Raw genomic sequence first — 20,649 nt, 5'->3', positions numbered from 1 at the left:
TAGAATTATAAATAAATTCTATGGTGAAAGAGTCTGCTATCAAACTGCCAGCAAAACAGTAGCATGGCATTAAATATGTGAAAAATAAAGTACTTTTTCAGAAAAGTAAAAAGAAAGTTTTCAAATCTGCTTCCAGAGTTCCAAAAAAAAACAACATTCATAATTCTAAAAAGTTTTCAAAATACCACAGAAAAAGTGTATTGTAACTATTTATGATGATACTGATATAGCCAGATCATCAGTATATCACCCTGCCCTGTGCAAGACCATATCAGTACACAGCACCTGCAGAGGAGGAAGTAGGAGGCATAATACAATAGAGATCGAGATCACTGTAACAATATAAGCTTTTAAAAACGTAATTAACAGCATATGGATTTAGTAGCACAAAACGTGTAATATGTCATGTCTGAGATCATATGGCAGATTCCAGATAACTTAGAATAGCAACACAATTAGCAAACTACTGAAGACCGGTTCACCTACAAAAACCAAACAAGAATGAAATGAAAGTAATTAAAGATCATCAATACCTCATAGAGTGGTTGGACAGCTTGGTGTGGACTGTGTACCCCTGAGGGTGTGCCATTGCGTTGCTCAGAAGCGTTCTGACAATCAATCATTAAAATAAAAAATAAAAAAAAAAAGAGGGAAATGATATCAGCTAGATGTCACGCACATATGAAACAGGTCTGAACACCACACAAAGATATGCTGAGTCAGCCTTGTTTGCTTTTAGGGAGAGACGACCAGGAAACCAGAAACTTCCTTACTTGGGCCTTCTGGAGAAATAACACAGCTAATCAAGGTCTGCTAATCTAAAGTCAATAGTTCACCGTTAGCAGCAGGTCAGGTTAAGAATATACCTTGGGGAAAAGAGTTCGTCAGAAAATCAAATGCTGCCAACAATACATGAAGGTTGATTTAGTTAGGTAAACAAAATACATTTTTCTAAATGGTTTCGCTTTAGTTTAATGCAGCACTTGTCTTGTCTAATTAGCCTCTTCCTTATCTGTAAAAATTCTCACCTGGCCAAAACTCTGGACGGTGCCTCTAATTTCATGCAAGACTCGACGCAGCTGCATTTCTGTACTGCCCATAGACAGGGGAGGAGTTGAGATGTCTGATAGGAATGACGAAGATGGTGGGGAGAATGGGGCAGGCGGAGTATGGAATGGTGAAATACACTGATGTCCGTAGGGCATAGTGGGGTGATATGGTGTGTTACCGTAGGCCAAGCTACATGGGGCACTGCAGGAGTGGGTAAGAGGCACTTGAGGGTTGTAGGAACTTGCCTGCAGGTGGAGGTTGAGTGAGGAACCATAAGGATTAGTTAGAGGAGAAAACTGGAAGGGTGTTAAAGGACTGCAAGGCACACTTTGTGAGTGGGTATAGGTCATATTTTTTGGGGGGACAGGTGAATCATGATGTGGGGTGTATACAGGATGAAGAAATGGTGAGTTCTGTGGCTGAGGATACTGGGAACACAAGCCACTCTGTGTGTAAGGGCAGGGGCTGTTGATAGGGGTATAACTGCGACTAGGGGGGTTAACAGGTTTCTGGTAAGGGGAGCCAACTGATCCTCGGAATTGAGGAAGTTCTTGCTGAATGTGACGTGGAATCGCAGGATGTGGTATCCCTGTGTACTGGGTCAGATCAGGGACACTGTTAGTGCTCCAAACAGGAGCTTCTGCCATACGCCGCAAGGGCCAATCAGCAGGGATGCTGTAGAGTGAGCTAGTCGATTGAGTCAAATGCTGAGGCACATTCATGGGGTATGGAGGCACTCGTGTACTGTCTAGCTCCGTCTCTGGATTTAAGCTGATCGAGTCTCCATCAGCAAGATTGGACTGGTATCTGGACTGAGATTTATTGTCATCTACCTTTTCAATGGATGTGACCTCTTCTGGTTCCCCCTCATAGCGATAGCTGTAGGACGGTGGAGTACACCGTTGGACTGAGCCCTGACCTAGTTGGATGTGCACAGATGACACCACCCGGGTTGGACTCAGCAGCGAGCTTGGGAGGGAGCTGGACCTTTGAAGAGGGTTCTTAACCTGCCCATCTAGATTCCTCAGTAGGTCGCATGACCGAATCCAAACCCGTCCTCTCTGATCCTCACATGAGGTTGTCCTCTGCTGGGCCCGAACCAGGGCACCACGAACCCTATCTAAAGTGCTATGGTTCTCCTTTTCATGAACACTGGACTCAGGAACAGGATCTGAACTTTGACTTGGGATTGGTACATTTTCTAACACTGGTTCTAATGGAGTGGATGAGCTTGAAGGTGATGATGAATTTGTCTCTGTTGAGCTGTCAGCCTCAATGAACATATCCTGTTCCCTCACAACAGTTGTCTCTGTACTTGCATTAGGTAGGCTTGGTGCTGTAGCCAGATCTGTAGATGACTCTAGATCTGCTGACTCTACAGTGGAGAGTGATTCTGTGCTAGAGCTTGTCTCAATTACAGAACTAGTATGTCCATCATGAATGTCCATCTCAGACCCAGCATTCTCCAGAATCTCTGGCCTTATCTTGTCCATGACGCAATGTTTTGGTAATTGTTGGCTCACATCTACTGGAACTTCCTCAGCTCCGTTCGGGCCAAAGAGCCCCATACCGGTCTGTACAAGTAGCTCCTCATCCACTAACAATCTTTCAAAGGCTGGGTTTTCCAGAGACACAGGTGTTCCAGGTCCAACTGCCTGAGAGGTCACAGTCATTTCGCTGTCACAGCTGTCCAAGCTCTCCTGGACCTGATGTAGAAGGTTAATGTTTTAGTAATCTTAATGTTTTATTACAATGAGCTCAATGTACAGTGCTTATGATGCGTTACAATAAAAACACCTACACAAAGTGTGATCTGTCAAGCATAAATTAAGTGTTCAGCTATCCAACAGGGTAGCAGTCAGTCTTAAATTAATGCAACAAGCAAAATTAAGACAATAAGATGGTTTATATAAACCATGTTAACAGAATAATATACGCCATTTTGTACAATTTTTGGACTGTATATATTCACTTGTTTGTTTCATTAACATTTACACAATGATTTTGACAAAAAAATGCTACATTTACTGAAGTGTACATCATATCTTCTGTTTGAAAAAGAAGCCAGTGACTTTTGATTTCAATCATCAACTGAAAAATAGATCTGTACGGTGCAGTGAACAGGTCTAGACTACAATTTGCAGTACTGGGGTTAGAAAACTCTGGACTACGACTGGCAAAGCACTCTTGACTGCCTGATGAACACACACCTTCAGAAAATTAGCTGAACCTTCTGTTGAGGGGTCCTCTGCAAAGCCGCTGCTGTCTGACTGTTGACTAGCTGTCCTCAGTAGAGGCTCTGGAAACAAAATGGACAAGTGGATTATAAGATAATGAGAGAATATCAGAGTCGAGTTTGGAAACCAATTTGTAATGCATGCATTACATCTAAAAGCCCAAATGGAAGCCAATACGTTTTGCAAACATGTCCTTGGATTAACACTGATGTGAGATTTCATAATCCAGCTTGGCTGCAATTAAGTCACTGAAAAGGTTCACTGATCAAGGGGTCCTGAATATTGATCAATATTGATCAATATTGATCATCAAAGATGACAGATGATGGTGCAGATGGAAAATTTGCACCATGATGAACTTCAGTTGTAATTCAATATAATGATGATGTTATTTTCATTTTGTGAATGCACTATGATAGTGGCACAAAGGTAAGACTTTTCAGACAAGCAGCTGACAGGAATAGTACTGTTCCAATTTTCTGGTGCCAAAATGTACAGTATGTTTTACGGCAGGAAAAAGCCAGTAAGTCTTATTTGAAATCTACCACAAGAGGACAGTCAGGATCCACTGCTTCAGTACATTCCCAACTCAGTTTGGTTTTAGGGATGGGTGCTAAACTATGTGGGGATTAGTATAATGATCTCTCTGTGAAAAATAGGTCTGTCTTTATGAAGCAGTCCCACTGATTTGTGATCGAGGCCTGCTGTGTTTTTAGGAATTCTTTACCAAAAAAAAAAAAAAAAGAAGTGTGTTTTGTAACCCAAAGGCTAATGTAAAACTTGTGCTTCAGCTGCATAATATTTGTTACACAGATGACTGAATTAAAACTTTAAGCCCCATAGCAATGGTTACTGAAGTAGTCTTTTTCCTAAGGTACATTTTTTTTAGGATTCCTCACAATAAACTGGAGGGGAAAAAGAAAAGAAAAGAAAAAAAAAACTTCACTCAAAAGGCCACAAAGAATCTCTTACTGAACTACTGTGTAACCCTACGCAAGTACAATGACTGCATTCTAATTTAATCAATGGGTTTTGTCAACCTGCAAATGTAACTTTTTTTTTTTTTAGTAATGCAACCCTCATTATAGCATCTTTACTACATTCATGTTACACTTATGAACCACTGGATACACTGCCAAAGCAAATGATCTAAACTGAAGAATTTTGACAAACATCTCACTATTGCAAAGCAATAAAAGGGGCAGAGCTAAGGAGGAGGCAGGGCTAGAAGCAACAACAAAAAATAAATAACTGCAGTTACAAACAATAATAATCTGTCAAATGGGAAGCAACATCCACATAGTAAGATCTAAACTATGAAACGTATGATGATTTGTAAATGTAACATGAGAACTGTATACAAGAAATCTGCATTATGGATTATGAGTTATAAAATTTTGGTGCTGCATTCAGAAAAAATTATATACATTAATTTTTTTAAATTATATATATATATATATATATATATATATATATATATATATATATATATATATATATATATATATATATATATATATATATATATATAAATAAAAAAAGGAGCAGAACTTTCTAACACAACAAAGATAAACCTTAAGAGGTTGTAAATATGGCCAGCAAGACTCACCACTGCCCTCTCTGGAGTAACAGTGAGTCCCAGGAACCGCCTCATCCTCGTTACTCTGTAACTGAAGTAAAATACTTTGTTACCAAAATATACGCTGCTAAGGCCAACACATGCATGCATAATTAAGCACAAAAGGACATAAGAGAATTAACAATAACTGTATGCGACTGAGCCAACAACCACCACCACCACTACTCTATCCTGACCTTTGAAGCAGTGTGGTTCCTGCACACTCATTATCTGTAGCTTTCAAAGGTCACAAAATAAAATTACAGCTAAAAAAAAAAAAAGAGAACAAAATAACAACAGCAGGCGAGGGAGGGTTCATATGTAAAGTTCTGAAAGGAAAGATTACCTCTTCCATTTCGAAGGAGTCTCGTGGCTGGGTGAGGAGATGTGCCATGTGAGGATTGGGCAGGAAAGAGCAGGGCTCTTTATCTGGAGCGGAAGAGGAGGAGACCATCTTCTGCTTTTCGGGCATCAGACTCGATTCGGATTCAGCAATTTCTCCATTGCTCTGCTCCTTCCCCAAGATAGGTCCGTCTGAACCATCCTCAGGTTTTTCAGCAACACTTGGAGATAATCGTTCTCCATTTACAAGTTTGGAGTTTTCTGCCTCCGAGTCACAAACCTCAACGCCGGACTGATTAGACTCCTCAGTTACTGTCGCCAGAGTGGAGTCTTTCCTCCTGAACATCTTCTGCTTGAGCTCAGCATCTGACTGAGGCTCACAAACACCGTTCTTTGCTCCCTCAGGGTCAGAGTTGGTAGTTTTTGCGGGCTGTGCCGACATCATCTCCGCCAAGGCCATAAGGTTTGGCCGGGTGATATTCCTCTTCAGGATCTTGACCGCATTAAGGGTGGAGCTACTACTCCGTAGTGGGGGAGGATCTTTAGGCTCTGGCTCCTTGTGGCAGATCTTTTGAAGTGGACGACCCGAGACCTGGGAGTAGATCTCTGAGAAGACGTTGGCCACAGTGGCCAAAACCTCAGTTTGGCGAAAACGACCTAGGAAGAAGGAAGCAGGCATTAAAGCTTTGAACATTTCCAACATCATTTGAATTAATCATGTTTGCAAATCAGCTATAAAAGCGCCAGTGGGGGAACAAATGCGCCTTTGCGGAAATTCTAGCAAAAAACAAATGCAAGCAAATGCACACATTAAATCAACCAAACTTTCTAAACACACATTTTATTTGACATGTACATGTTTCCGTGAGATACCAAATAAATGACCCAAGCGGTCAGTAAATGAACAAGCAAGCAGCTATCTCAGCCTGAACAGCCATTTTCCTGTGTAAAGACACTGTGACTAAGCGTTCAGGCACGGTTCGAAGGAAAACCAGCCAAGAGCAGACAGTGAAGAACTGAGAGAACTTCCTGGCTTCCTGATCAGCGTAAATGACACTCGCAATCAATCCTTCTCCACCCCCTGTGTATTCTGAGATGGAGAGACAGATGTTATGTAAGAAAAGACAACAAAACATTGTGGGAAAACTGCAGCGGCTTTTCATTTTCTCGTGTAATGTCAACAGAATTGCAGGACCGTTTTTAATGTTGCAGCAACTTCAGTGCAAGCCGAACACGGTGTTCGACCGAGTCTTGAAGCATTTATTTCTTCACCTTTTGCAGCAAGATTTAGCACCTTCAATAAACACATGCGGTTTAAACTCAAACTCCTACAGCAGAACATCTTTTCCAAACCTCCGTAATGATGACAAATGAAAAGTCTCGCTCTGGTCTAGATCCTTCCTGATCCCATCTGCTTGCTTTCTAATGCTCCAAGCCAGAGGTATGCAAATGTGAGCCAGCAAGCAGGCTGGCATTGTGGTGGCAAATGGGCAAAGAAGCAACCTGAACAGCTGTCAGAAATGACTCATAAATTGCTGATATGTCTGCTAACAACTTTTTCAACACTCTCATAAAAGATGCCACTGTGGGCTGTTTTCAGTCATTAGAGTTGGCTTTCATGCTTCCTATGTATTCAACAGCAATGTTCTTATACCGACTTAGAAATAACACATGAAACAATAATCTGCACAAGCATTTATCATTGCTGTTCACATTAATAAGGCATTACTTTCTACCATGATTAGACAGACAAAGAGACCTGGATCAATCATCAATTATGGCTAGAGATATTGGCAAAAAATTTCAGATTACAACCTTGACGCCTCCATGTTAAAAGTCATTCCTAAAAGGACTGCACAATTAATCGAATATCGATCGCGATTACGATTTTGACTGCCCACGATTACATGAATATGATCGACTGCGATATTGACGTTTAAATTTCGTCCTCCGCTCATAGAAAACTCCGCTGCAGATCAAAATCAAGCGCTTCCTAAACTTACAGCCAGTCACCATAGTGCAGCACAGGGATGACATCATTTTGTAACGGCAAAACGCGGAAACGAGTTAAAATTTTAGCGCTCGCGCTGCCAGATTTGCGTCGGGTTTCAGAACGCGTTGCGAGCTCCAATGCTTGTGCAAGGGGAAATCATGACATTAACAAGCTGCTAAATGCGACTACAGATTGTTGTCGGGGACATTAAACGTCATCACGCCGAACACGAAAAGTCTTTGCAGATAGAATGGTTCAGGTATGCTGTGCACAATCCCCCCCCAACAAAAAAAAAAAAAACCTGGATGAAGATTCATCCACAGAATAAATCTGTATTATGGAAAATGTTTTTAAATCAAGTTTGGAAAAGTTGTCGGAAGCTTGGTGATGGTGACGTTGAAGTCGAGCGACCGAGATGTAGTTCGTTTATTGCGTACGGTTAGCTGTTTATTTCTGGCGATTGTATTAAGGCTTCATAAACGTTGTGTTCATTTGTGAAAATGATCTTGATGGACAGAACATGCTAGTCTTGTAAACTTTTGTTGATCACAGAGCTTATTTTTTTGCAATAATCCAAAAGTCTATGTGAAAATCCTATTGGGTTTTTGTCGAGGGAACCGGTGTGATGCTAACTTCCGGGTTCCGGTACAAAATGACGTCATCCCTGCACCTCTCTGTTGGGTGATTTGTCTGCATCTCTCCTCCTGTAAACACTGTTATTGCCTTTTCTGCATATACCTGAATTGTTTTCATTTGGTTGCATATTGTTATATTTGATGCATATTTTCATTTGGTTGATGGCATTTTTATTTTTACTTATCCTATATTTTGGGTACAATTTTATTTATATTTTGCTTCTATGAGATGATGCACTTTAAGGATCAGTCTAATGCAAAGATGCAAAGATTTGTACATTAGCAGGAATGTAGCACGACATGGAGGTGAAAGTGCAATAAAAATATGTTGTGACTAAAATCAATGAATAATCGTGATAAATAACCGAGATCTCAATATTGATCAAAATAATAATGATTATCATTTTGACCATAATCATGCAGCCCGAATTCCTTAGGCTCTCTAAGAGCAACAGCAAATCTTTGACATATTAGTATCACTGCCTGTGGAAGAAGCCTTAACTCTCTTGTCCAAGAGCTGTGATCCCATCTGCCAAAGAAACTAGCAAAGGATCTTTGAGCACCATGCAAGAACTTAAGCCAATGTACAGTTTGAGTCTTGACAAACAGTTCCCACAAACTAATCAAATGATCGATGCTCCTAACAAGTTGGCCAGACCCCACTTCTAAGATTACCTTTAGCTGGCAGTACCATTGTGATTGATGTCTTTGAGCTGGCTGTACCATTGTGATTGATGTCTTACCCATTTTTTCCCTTTAATTTACTCTTGCCAATTCCCACTCCATTATGCATACCTCCCTCATGCCATGCTGGAAACAGGTTTGGGCCTCTTAGCTCCAGTAAAGGGGAATTCTTAATGCTACGGCATACAAAGACATGTGGAGAAGAACCACATATGGGGGTCAGGGGTCCACATACATTTGGCCATATGTTGTACTTCATTCAAGTCAAGAGAAGCCACTGAATCTTTTTTGAGCATGCCACTCGTGCAACTATTCTGTTTAGATGCTATACTTCACTAGCATTACAGTACAGGAGAGGAAAATAAGACCATTCCTCCCAATAAAGGAACTCGGCCAACTAAACTCTCTTGGACTCTTGCCATGCATGACTATGGCATGGTCCAGCTTCAAACCTGTGACTTTTTGTGACCAATGATGAGGTGAAGCCCAAAACAGCTGCGTCATTTGGAAGTTCCTCGCTTTCATTTCTTTCCAGATAATAGTCAACTGCTTCAGAAAAAGAGAATTCCCTCCAATTTTGTCAGAAATCTCTCAAAGCCACCAGGCTAGACTCTTCATTGATTCATACTACAATCCATCAAGATTGAGAAAGGCTTTGAACCCATCTTCAGGTGGTCCATTTCTATTGATAGATGGGTTTGAGGGCTGCTGATACATTGTACAAAGCAATAGATGGGCTACAGTTCATAACTGTACATATAGAGAGTGACCTATATGGTAAGATATCCCTGATATCTATAGATGCCTCTTATGTTTATCTGCTTTATTACTATTACCATCACGTAGATATGTATGGTATATATGACCTTGACCTGTTTGCACACTTGAACATTGTGCATGTTCGATCTTAAAGTTAATTAAATAGAGAGAGCATAGGGGAGAAAGAGTGTTTACCATAGTAATGCCTATTCAAAAGCAGGAATTAAAAGCTCTGACACTTTCTTTTCCTATTACTAAGAAACGGACTACAATGATAACAAGGTCATGAAATAAATGGCTTGAAACTTCTTGATTAAGCCATTATGCTAGAATCACATGATCAGGCTACAATCTGTTATCATGTGGGAAAGTATTTACAGTTACATAGCACTTTTCTAGACAATCAAAGTGCTTTACATAGTATATGGGGTGGGTGGGCTTGGAGGTGGGGGAATCTCCTCAACCACCACTAGTGTGTAGCGTCCACCTGGATGATGCGACGGCAGCCATAGTGTGCCAGAACACCTACTACACACCAGCTACTAGTGGAGAGGAGAGAGTGATACCAGAAGAAATCTTCCATTTGTTCAGTTAAAAAAAAAACCTCCTACCAGATGAAGAACCGGTCTAGAAAGTGAGGTGAACCATGGGACAAAGCAGCTGTAACTACGTAGCATGTTAAACAGGAAGCTCTCTTTCCTTCTCACCATCCAGGAGCATAGCCTAGAACAAACAAGTCTCTTACTGGTGAGGGCGTAGTTGGGATTTTCCAGTTCCATGCGCTGCATCTGTGCTCCCAGATAAACCTTGATATCGATGCCCTTGGCACCGGACGATGTATTGAAGAACCGTGAGGGGATTTTGGAGGCAATGTCTGGCTCTTCGCGGCCAAAGCCCAGGTTGTAGAGGATTTCCTCTGGGTCCTCTTCATACAGGTCCAACAGCTCTGAGACACTGGTGGACATTAGAGGTTACAATGTACAAGGTTAAGAGCTTTTAATTATGATCACAATTTTGCTTCTAAATCATTTGCCCTATTTTTGGGAGTTCAAATCCAGATTAGGCCATAGCCATAGTGGGCTTTGTAAGAGAATATGTGGTAAAAGATCCAATTGTGGGCAGCTGTGAGCCCAGGTATACACAAAAGGGTAGTTACAGTCTCCGACAGGTGTGCTTAGGTGTCTTCTGATCAGCAATTACAAAGCATATGGCTGCTGACTTGATGTATTGGAAGAAGAATCAAACAGCATTGTGCGATAACGAAAAACTAGTTAGCCTCCGGGGACTGACAATGACTAAAATTGGGGAAAAAATTAGTCAAAAAGGAAACAAAAAAAATGCTACCATTAGATATTCAGTTTGCCCGAGTCAATACGAGCTCTTGGTCCATAACCATTTTAACATTCATATTTGATTGCATGCATGCATGTAGTGAAAATATCTATTTGTTTAGCACTAATAAGAAAGTATAGTGTGACATTCCACTCCACAGACTAAAAACAATGAAGAAAAAAAATAGAGCAAATTCCAAGTGGAAAGTACATAATAAGAGCTCGAGTTCGCAGTTCATTGTGGAGTGTTTAGTTGTATGTCAATACCTGGACACTGTGCCGCTGCTCTTTCCTGAACCGGTAGAGTTCATACTCCGACCCTTCTGTCTGAACTGACTCCTCTTCTCCATTGCTTGCATGTCATAACTACTGAGAGAGAGAGAGAGAGAGAGAGAGAGAGAGAGAGAGAGAGATTAAAAAGAGAACAGACAAACACTCCTGTGCAGTGACAATTCGCTGAAGTGTGGCTTGTTACTTGGTAGTGACTGACCACTATTGTTGTCACTAGTGGGCGTGGCCTCTCTATGTTCTTTTTTTAAGAAACCATTACATGAAGTGATAATGCGCATTCTTTCATAATGTGACATATTTCCAATTGAACAAGGAAGTGCGTTTCCTCTTGATATTTGTATGCGGGGGTGGGGGAGGTGGGTGGTTTGAAACATGACGTACTTAAAAAGCAAGATGAGAGACGGCCAAAGAGAATTTTGGCCAAGAGACTGCCAAAATTCTACTGCATTTTGACTGAAGATTACAGGAGAGAAAAAAAACAAAACAACAAAAAAAACAAGGCTGTATTCATTTCCAACTAGTAGCTGTAGAAGCCAAAATGGAGTCATAAATATATATTTACACATCAATGAGTTACTTTTGTTGAAATGTATTTTAAAGGTTGGAATAAACCCGAGATGATGATGGGTATCGGGTTCCATTTGTGCACGTCTTAAATTATTAAATGGAAACTAAACGCAGACAGGAAATAGTGAGAATAGAGAAGTTGAAGGATGTTAGAAAACCCACCCCTTACGATAGGTCCAAGGATTGTAGCCAATCATTTAGACTTGTTGCTTTAACTAATTTACACAAAATGGAGAAATCGAAGGCCGAATTGTGTTTTTTTTGTCACGAACTTAAGTTTCGTTTAGTAAGTGCAATCCTAGCAGTGTTTTCAAATGAACACTCGTCATACTGTGCAAAGTCCACTGTTTTTGGTCACAATAGCACTAAATGTGCCAGTGTTAAGCAGGTCATATAAGACATTTTAAGACCCCTAGATCTCAACTCAGGACCAAAGAACGCTTTTACAATGTGTGCCGATTTTATTCTTCGCCAGCAAAATTGAGCTGAAACTCGTACAGACTAATAAAAGGTTGCTGCCTGCTAACATGAACACTGGGTTAGATGAACAGGTGACTTAAAATCAGGGAGGATGGGGTAGATAGATGGTAATCTTTCATGAGGGTTTACTTACCTGGGGTCAGGTTTGGCACTGCTGCTCTGGAGTAGATGGGCTAGACAAAGAGGGACAGAAAGAGAAAGTGTAAAATTCAGTCAACACTATCAAACCACATCATAGCCACCTACAGTAACACTAATACTACACTGATACACTAAAATACACCAATCCGGTGTTATTAAACAGTGTCCTACACAGTCCAGAAAAATATTCCTCCCAGAACATTCCATCTTCATCCTCCTTTCGTGTCATTCCTGCGACTCTTTACAGAAACTACTAAATGTCCTCGCATGTGTGCTAGCCAGACAGCCCAAATTTACATTACAAATCACATACGGACTGGGAACACAAAGTGACAAGTCTTACAAAAGGTTTTCCCCACACCCAATTTCGCAGTTAGACACGCACTCGTACACTGTTCTGTATCACCTCGTCTACATCTGTTCTCTACTTTCTACCAGTCATCAAGTCACCCGACCAACCAGAGTGTAGCATGAGAGCCAAGAGGGCGGGGCTTTGTCCTTCTAAGCAGCATGGTAGATTGTGGATGCTTGCCTCTGGGCTCAATTGTCAGCTTTGAGACTTCCTAAGTGGTACCTCGTGTTTCTTTCTTTCTTTTTTTTTTTTTACGACTTGGAAAATAATCAAACTTTTCCTTATTGCAAATGTATAAACAGATGTTTAGTGTTTGATATTCGCTTCTTTAAATTGGCACTGGACCTACTGAAAGACTGCTTCAATTTCTTTTCCTAAATGAATGCCCAAATCTTCACATAATTGCTTCAAACAATGGACCATGATTCCATCCCATTTGGACAGACCAGTTTGAAAACCAGTTTTCTCCAAGACCCTGGCTCCTTTCTGTTTGATTCGATTGTCTGCACCTTATTAACCTGAGTTTACCATCACGAACATTAACGCCCGAACGAGTTCATCTGGTCTAGTTATGTTCTTGCTTTGCCCAGTTTTGGACTGAGTTGTTTCACATACACACTGTTTCACTTCTGTAAAGGATTCCAATGCAGCTGTTACTGGGTAGGATTTACTTTCATTTCTGCATTTTCAGTCTTAAATAAAAAGCTGAGTCAGAGCAGAGGCAGTGCAACAATGCAATAGGTAAAGCTGGGACGAATGAAAAAGCAGCACCTCGATAATTATGATGCTGCAATCATTTGGAATAATTGCTTATGAGGCTAGTCAGCCTAGGGTTAGGGTTTCTTATTGTCAAAGCTTGCCCTGGTGAACGCTTACACATTAAGTTAACCCTATAAATAAAAAAAACATTGCAGATAGATTAAACAGCAGCAGGCGGTCAATCTGCAGTTAAACTCACAATATATAAATACCTGGGCATGTGTTAAGCCCTGCCTCCTCTTGAATTCCTTTGGTGGCCACACTTAACCAATCATAAATGGTTCTGGCTTTTCAAATTTCATAATTGCATATACAGTATGAGAGAAGTTTAACAACACAGATTTTGTACATTATTTTACATGAAGTTTAAGGGTTCTCAAGAACTTTTGTTGAATCATCTTATGCTATATGCTTATGGACCAAAACATGAAACGTCCTTGACTGACTAAAAGGCAGAGTTATACCCATCAAGGAACTTCATGTCCTGGACTTTTTAAGTTTTAAAGATGATGTAGAAGAATCCTAACAACACAGAATTCCAACACTAGGTGCTTGGACACCTAAAAACTGGTAAACCTTCCTTTAGTTACTACCACTGTGGAATATACTTTCTGTAAAAATCCCTAATATTCCCACACAAAATACATCTTATTTATTGCTTCAGCTTCTATTTAACCACCTTCCAGTGATGCTTAGTTGTATATTCATGTCTTAATTGCTTAGTGAACTTTTTTCGGTCAATTTTATGTTTTAAGTTTAATTACCTTTCACTGAATCTATTCCTTACTTCCTTAAATCAATCAATTTTAATAAAGTTTTTTTTTGTTAATTAATGAATGCATTTTACCCTTGCATTATTAAAAAATAAAATAAAATCAAGATTATTAAACAAATTGGCTGTTATTTAAAATTCCCTTAAAGCTCCTTGAAATTTGAATTAGTGACAAGACATTCATATCAGTCGGAACTTCATGAAAAGGTCTCTTTGCTTTTTAGAGACATGTTACAACACCTTTCCCAAGAGAAAAAGTTTTTAGTATCTACATATAAACGCTTACCTTCAGCACCCAACGACAAGTCATCTTCGAAGCTACAGCCATTCCTCTGTGGTCCTACAAAGCAAAAGAAGAACAAAACCCTTACACTTGACCATTGCTAAACACTGTCTTCAAGCCAAGAACTCGTCCTCCATTTCTCAAAATCACATTTCCTCACACCCACACACAGTTCCCATTGCCGAATCAGCTCGTCACGTAGAGATAAACACACACTATTAGTGTGAACCGTTACTGGCTTATCTACAGAACGATCCTATTAACCACATGGTGGTGTGTGTGTGCGTCTGTGTGGGTCTAGGCTCCAAAGTTCACAAGGAGTGGTGGCTTGGAAAGTGACTCAACCCTGATAGTTACTGTAACGCAAGTTACATGGAAAAAAACAAAAATAAAACCCAATAAACATATTTATATTAACAAACAATAAAACAGCCAGAGAGTTACTGATTTAATGCTAGAAAATCTCACATCAACGAGTCTGGTGAGAGAGAAGACGGCAGATTGAAGATAAAAGTGCAGAACCTGTCACTTGGCCTTTGAGAAAATCAGGAACCAGACACATTGAGCTGCGTGTTAGCTAAAAGTTAAGAGAGTTTCATTTTTTGCCTGAACTATTTCTTTAAAACTCTGACCTCAGTCAATTTTACAAAATTTACAAAATCCAACTTACATGTCTTTCTCTTTATATATTTATTTTTTGCATTAGCCTGATGTTTTGGTCTTTTTATTTATATAAACAAACATGGATTTTTCATGCCATTGCCCATTTTGATGATCACACTTGCAAACAAAAATCAGCAAACGAATTAACATGAAGCCGCAAATATAGCCACATCAACAGGTCAAAACAAAACGTTCAGTGTGGTGGCTCTTATTTTCTGAAGTATAAACTGGTGGTATAAAATGGTGGTAGTAACAATGACGACATCACCACCACCAAACAACTTTGTTTATTATTCAACGTTGTTCAATTCATGAATCTGATTGGTCAAAAGGCATTGATGAATTTTCTACAACATCAGCTTTCAACATCAGACCGTCGTTCCAGCTGTAATTCAAAATCACATGTTTACATTAACGCGCTCATTCTAATACTTTATCGTTTCTATAGTAACGACTTCTACAGCTGTAACTTTAAATTTTCTGATACGGGGACATTTTCAGGACAGAGGAGTTTGCGCTTTGAGGTTACTCAGTAACATGCCCTGCTGTATTTATTCATGTATGCATTATATTATTTAACTCAGGGAAGAACTGGAGAAGGAAGGACTGTTTATAGCTGCGATACTGCTATAATGTTTCATGGACATACCACAACATAAAATGTCATTATAAACGGGGAGGGCGGAGAAAAAAAACAAAACAAAAACCAAACATACAGCTTGTTTGTCTTAACAAATTTAAAAATGTTCGTGTTGGCAAATTTCTTCTTTGGGATGGTAACAGTTAAGGGTTAGAAATCAGAAAGGGATGAAATTGTGGCCAAGCCAAACCAGGACTAATGCAACTTGACTAATACAACATGTGCAAAACAAACAGATTCAGCAGCCATATGTAAACAGTAAATATAAATACAAGTTTATTATTTATTTATTTAAATATATCTTACATTGATTACACGTTGTATGTTTGTGTATACGAGCACTATTATCTTGGTGTTATAGACAGACATGTCTACAGAGGCCAGATTTTTCAGTCTTCCTGTACATGGTGTGCTGCTGTGGGAGATTTTTTATTTATTTTTTTAACTCAACTCTGGTGACCTGTAATGATAATAAAAAACAAAAACAAAAACAAACAAACAAAAAAACACCTACCCATGATACTGAGTCTATAATAAAACCCAGTCTCTGCTAAACTCCTTCAGAACAGGGAGAAGATTGTTCACCTTTTAACACCTGAACTCTGTGAACTGCCATCTGTCAACGCACGCTCATACACACCCAGTCATTCCCACACACTGTTCATTACCTACAATAATTTCTCTGGATCAATCTGATAAGGACAAAACAGATAGGTTGCTCAGAGTTTAGCGGAGGGAATGGTAAATGCTGTGCATACTACAGTATATAGTGGCAGGAAAAACATGCTGGCACAGGAGGCACATTTCCGAGTTGCAATATAGATCTGTGATATATGCGTATTATATGTGGGTTCTGGCAACCCTGCTTACATGACAGACGTTTGTGATACTAACAGGAGCTCTATTCGGTTTTAGCCCAACCTAAACACTGCTTTACTGAGATACAAAATAAAACCATATTTCTACCGTGTTTACGTTAAAAAAAAAAAAAAAAAAAAAAAAAAAAATGCTGTTTTGTGCAGTCACTCAGTAAAGCTCATGCAGACCATGTGCTGAACACAGAGATTCAAATTAATTTTAAATTATTGTAAGACTTGTACATTCATTCACAGGAAAACTTTTATTTTGCACGAGTGCACACAGAGAAGCCACAGATTTTTTTGGATATCCATGCACAGCAAATACCAAGAACTGAATGGTCATGGCAACGAAAAGCCTTCTCCCATTCGCATTGACTTCTTTGTGAGGCTGGTTTTTCAGTGCTGGCATTCCTGAAGAACAAGTATAGCACCAGATTGATAGTATAGATAGTCTGTGGTTTTACCCTCAGCCCTACTCAGCCATGACTGGACCCTCTCGCATACTCTATCAAAGCCCAACCATCCCACTGTGAATAGTCCAAAACATTGAATTTGTTTTATATTATATTAGTCTTTCTCCATTTAACATCCGGGGTGGGGTGGAGTTGATGGGGACGCAATACATTGCTATTCTTAAAAGTGGGTCGCACTCGCAAAAAAGCTAAGAACGGCTGGTCTAATACGTCTTTGTGTGCTATAGCATTAGAGTTTCCCGTCACTGGAGCGAACAGGCTCAAACCTGGTCCAGCATCACAATGCCCCTGGCCACAAAGTGAGCTCCATGAAGACGTACCGTGCCCTCCACTAATATTGGTGCCCTTGGTATATATGAGCAAAGAAGGCTGTGAAAAATGGCCTTTATCGTTTAACCTTTTGATAAAAAAATTCACAAAAATACTCTGCTCTCATGGATATCAAACAATTACATAAAACACATGTTTATAAAAAAAAAATCTTTGTTAAATATATGTGTTCTGCAATTATTGGCACCCTTTTAGTCAATACTTTTTGCTACCTCCCTTTGCCAAGATAATAGCTCTGTGTCTTCTCCTATAATGCCTGATGAGGTTGGAGAATACATGGTGAGGGATCTGAGAGCGTTCCTCCATACACAATCTCTCCAGATCCTTCATATTTCGAGGTCCACGCTGGTGGACTCTCTTCAGTTGACCCCACAGGTTTTCTATGGGGTTCAGGTCAGGGGACTGGGATGGTCATGGCAGGACTTGATTCTGTGGTCAGTAAACCATTTTTGTGTTGATTTTGATGTATGTTTTGGATCACTGTCCTGCTGGAAGATCCAACCACGGCCCATTTGAATCTTTCTGGCAGAGGCAGTCAGGTTTTCATTTAATATCTGTTCATATTTGATGGAGTTCATGATGCCATGTATCCTAACAAAATGTCCAGGTCCTCTGGCAGAAAAACAGCCCCAAAACATTAAAGAGCCACCTCCATATTTAACCTTGGGCATGAGGTACTTTTCCATATGGCTACCTCTCTGTGTGCGCCAAAACCACCTCTGGTGTTTATTGCCAAAAAGCTCTATTTTGGTTTCATCTGACCATAGAAACCGATCCCATGTGAAGTTCCAGTAGTGTCTGGCAACCTGAAGACGCTCGAGTTTGTTTTTGAATGAAAGTAGAGGCTTTTTTCTTGAAACCCTTCCAAACAACTTGTGGTGATGTAGGTGACTTCAGATTGTAGTTTTGGAGACTTTCTGAGCCCAAGACGCATCTAACTTCTGCAATTCTCCAGCTGTGATCCTTGGAGATTTTTTGGCCACTCGAACCGTCGTCTTCACAGTGCGTTGAGACGATATAGACACACGTCCAATTCCAGGTTGATTCATAACATCTCCAGTTGACTGGAACTTCTTAATTATTGCCCTGATGGTGGAAATGGGGATTTTCAATGCTTGTGCTATTTTCTTATAGACACTTCCCATTTTGTGAAGCTCAACAACCTTTTGCCGCATATCAAAGCTATATTCCTTGGTCTTACCCATTGTTATGAATGACTTAAGGGAATTTGCTGCTTTTGCTTTTTAAGCAAAAATGCTTTTTTGTTGTTGTTGCTTTTTTGCTGCTTTAAATTTAAAAATAATTTTTCAAATTATTTGTTGAATTTGCTGTTTGTTACCTCGTATTCATAACCCTGTGAATCAAGAAGTCATGGTGGAACAATTTCCTATTCCTAGTCACCCAAGTGTACTAAAATAAATTAAAATATCTGGGAAATATATGGGAAATATATGGGAAAATATGTAAAATATGCATACCTATATTTAACATTTTTTTTGATAAACCTGTGTTTGGTTTGCAATTGTTATTTGATATCCAGGAAAGTATTTTTGTGAATTATTTTAACAAAAGATCAAAAGGTTAAACAATAAAGACCATTTTTCACAGTCTTCTTTGCTCATATTTACCAAGGATGCCAATATTAGTGGTGGGCACTGTATAAGGTATATATTGCTATAATTTGCAACTTTTACTAGCAGACCTGTCCCCCCGCCCAGTGTATTCCAGTATTTCCACAACATAGTGATATATTTAACAATTAACAAATAATAAAAAAAAACCTTCCCAATATAGACCACACCCACTTCTGTTTTTAATCCAAATAACACAAATGATAATACTGCATATTAACATGCAGGGTGTGCCGAACTGAAAGACAGACAGCGCATTTGGTAGGCTTTTTGACTGCTAATAAAGAACCCTTTTAGTTTTGAAATATTTATCATTATATACTAAAGTACCAATCACAAACAACCACAGCACGAGGGTAGCGCTCTCATACAGATAATAGGAACAATTTCCATATTGCACATTCCAACCAGGCACTGTAAATGACTAGATAAACTATCCATTCAATTTCGTTTAATTTTGTTGGACTTGTATTTAAGAATTCCTTTATTTATTCTGGGACATAATGAATGAGCTGAAATGCAGCTTTCACAGGTACCACAGTCTTCCTGTTACTTACCTCAATGTCAGAGATTAGTAACAGGAAGCAGGTTAAACAGCCATACTGTGTATTTAGTAAGGATAAATGCACAGTAATTAATGACAAGCCTTTATTATTACTATACCAAAGATCCTTCCATTGCTGACTGCGGACCATAAACCCCTCTAAAGAACAGGTTCAGCGTGTTTCAACCAAATTGTTTCTTTAATCTCACGGTCAACGTACTGCTATCTGTTTCAGCCACTCCTTTTTTCCCTTGCAACGCTTTATTTACCACAAGTGCAGCTCACACATACATACACACGTCTCTACCTGCCTAAAAAACTACATATCCAAACATTTCAGCATGAATTTCTGCGTAAAGCGTTAATCTGATGCATAAATGTAACTGCGTCACTTATTTTTGTGAGATATATATAAAAAAAATTTCCCATTTACCGGAAACTGTAAATACAAATCACAATATATTTAATATACCATATGGACAACCCTGATATGTTCAGCACTCATTTTGATTCCTGGTGTATGATCGAGGGAGTTGGTTTAACTTTTATGAAATAATATACTGTATAATTTGGTTGGCAGTTGTGTTTGTTAGTAAGGGTATTGCATTATATATGATCAGACCTGTTTCTATTACCAGTGCTTAAGCAAAAGTACTATAAAGGTATTTTAGAGAAGATTCCTTATAGTGGTGCTACAAAAGAACAAGGGGGTTTATGATTTTCTTCCTCATTTAAAGACAGAAATCATTTCTAGACAAAAATATCATATGATACATGGACATTTCTATGATCCGTGATCACAGATCCTCGATCGTACTAATAAGCTGACAGCAAAACAGTAGTAACTATAAATAATTAAATCAACTTAAGTTCAATGACGCTTATTTTACGTCCATATAAAGACAGTGCAGAGGAAAAAAATTCTAACAATTTCTAATAAATTTCATATATTAAACAAAAACTACTTACAATTACATTTCTTTACATGTTTACAATTTAAAGAAATTCAGTACAAAATTTTAACCGGTTGCAGTTTGTAATTATTTAAAATAAAAATCTGAAAAAAGTTCGAAAGATATTTTACACTACTTGGGATATTAGAAAAAAAAAAAGGCAGTCCAGGATACAGGATTTCGTCGAGATTTTTTTGCAATTGTTGAGACCAAAAATGCTCGATTTTGCTGTAGTTTGAAATTTGCGATGCAACTTGGAGA

General features: G+C 39.2%; 1 protein-coding gene across 9 annotated transcripts in view; it reads right to left on the bottom strand.

The window, feature by feature from the left end:
• Window positions 1-20,649, bottom strand: part of itprid2 (ITPR interacting domain containing 2) — a 70,601-nt gene that overhangs the window by 8,495 nt on the left and 41,457 nt on the right. For 7 of the 9 annotated variants that reach the window (XM_053680808.1, XM_053680805.1, XM_053680807.1 and 4 more), the window contains 9 exons: window positions 14,298-14,351; window positions 12,121-12,160; window positions 10,917-11,018; window positions 10,064-10,272; window positions 5,252-5,904; window positions 4,897-4,957; window positions 3,261-3,349; window positions 1,029-2,756; window positions 534-608 (listed from right to left, as the gene is read on the bottom strand). In XM_053680808.1, the coding sequence (XP_053536783.1) occupies window positions 534-608; window positions 1,029-2,756; window positions 3,261-3,349; window positions 4,897-4,957; window positions 5,252-5,904; window positions 10,064-10,272; window positions 10,917-11,018; window positions 12,121-12,160; window positions 14,298-14,351 (3,011 nt within the window). The remainder of the gene's footprint in view (window positions 1-533; window positions 609-1,028; window positions 2,757-3,260; window positions 3,350-4,896; window positions 4,958-5,251; window positions 5,905-10,063; window positions 10,273-10,916; window positions 11,019-12,120; window positions 12,161-14,297; window positions 14,352-20,649) is intronic. The other 2 variants (XM_053680811.1, XM_053680812.1) reach the window with 2 other exon arrangements.

The sequence above is a fragment of the Ictalurus punctatus genome, chromosome 6 (genome assembly GCF_001660625.3).
Source record: "Ictalurus punctatus breed USDA103 chromosome 6, Coco_2.0, whole genome shotgun sequence".
In the NCBI taxonomy this organism is placed as follows: Eukaryota; Metazoa; Chordata; class Actinopteri; order Siluriformes; family Ictaluridae; genus Ictalurus; species Ictalurus punctatus.
This window is presented reverse-complemented; position numbering and strand designations above follow the sequence as displayed.